This window comes from Egretta garzetta, unplaced genomic scaffold (assembly GCF_000687185.1).
Source record: "Egretta garzetta isolate BGI_Z169 unplaced genomic scaffold, ASM68718v1 scaffold4, whole genome shotgun sequence".
NCBI lineage: Eukaryota > Metazoa > Chordata > Aves > Pelecaniformes > Ardeidae > Egretta > Egretta garzetta.
In genome coordinates, this window is record NW_009259329.1 from 2597021 (window position 1) to 2598273 (window position 1253).

At 55.4% G+C, this 1253-nt stretch overlaps 1 protein-coding gene across 1 annotated transcript in view; it reads left to right on the forward strand.

The window, feature by feature from the left end:
* MADCAM1 (mucosal vascular addressin cell adhesion molecule 1) overlaps positions 1-1243 on the forward strand; it is a 2488-nt gene extending 1245 nt beyond the window's left edge. Inside the window, exons 3-5 of the mRNA XM_035892354.1 lie at positions 7-290; positions 625-888; positions 1064-1243. Coding sequence (XP_035748247.1) covers positions 7-290; positions 625-888; positions 1064-1188 — 673 coding nt within the window. The 3' untranslated portion in view covers positions 1189-1243. The remainder of the gene's footprint in view (positions 1-6; positions 291-624; positions 889-1063) is intronic.
* The last annotated feature ends 10 nt before the right edge of the window (positions 1244-1253 follow it).

Consider the following 1253-nt stretch of genomic DNA (forward strand, 5'->3'; position numbering starts at 1 on the left):
TCCACACACAGATCCCACCACAGCCCTGACCACCACACCGTGGGAGCCTGACACCGAGACCATGCTGGAGACGGCTGCTGCCCACGACCCCCCCTCCACACAGCGCTCTGCTCCCTGTGACCTTGTCACAGGCAGTCCCATGGCACGGCCAGCCACCGCCACGTTCCCTGGCTCTGGCACCACGAGCCCCCCAGCTGAGGCGCAGGGGACGGCTGCAGACAGCACCAGCTGGGGCTCTTCCCCAGCAGAGAAGGGGACAGGGCTGTCCGTGGGGACGGTGCCTGCCTGCTGTTATTTGATTATTATGACATGAGGGTCATCTTTTTGCTTTGTAGGTAAAGAATAATTAACACAATGATGTGATCGCTCATTTGGACCATTAAATGCAGCCATAAAGCAAGCAAACAAGTAAATAACATTCATCAGCAAAATCACCACCAGTAGTCTCAAATTTAAGTGTGTTATGGTATCACTTTTCCAAGGGAGTTATTATATGATTTTTAATCTTTTCTCAGAGTCTGAATTTTAGTAGTGATTAACTAAGCTTAAGGATAGTGTTTCAGCTACTTGATTTTAATTTCTGGGTAAACTTAGAGTGACAAGAAAAATTTACACACTTATCAGTGGTAACATTTTGGTCTCTAAAACTAAAACATTTGACGCGGGGCAGGGCCCTGAGCATCGAGTGCCATGCAGGGTGTGCCGGGAATGCCACCGTCCGCTGGCTGCAGACCCCCGCAGCCCTCTCGCAGTACCGGGAGGAGGTGTCGGAAAGCAGCTCCACTCTGCGCCTGGACCGCGCCGAACCCCAGCACCAGGGCCACTATCAGTGCACCCTGCTTGGCCACGGCTCCCAGGTGGTCAGTCTGCAGCTGATGGTCTTGGATGGTGAGTGGTGGTCTGCAGCCCCCTCTCCTGTACCCCCCATGGCCTGGGCTTGGGATGCAGCGAGTTGTGTTAGTGTCCCATTCAGTGCCGGGGGGTGCTGTGCTCCCCCCTGGGTGTTTGCTGGTGTGGGCAGAGCCTGCCTGTAATTACACGTCCTTCTCTCGTGCCTTTGCAGATTCGTTCAGCACGGGCCCTGCCATCGCCATGGGGACAACAGTCTCGCTGTTGGGACTGATCGTGAGCGGCATCATGTCTCATCGCCTGTGGAAACGATTCAGGTCTCGGTACGAGCTGTCCTAGGCGCGGGAGCTGCCCACAGACACCCACCGCCCTCTGGACCCGTCCCTGCCGTCGCCTTTTCTGCT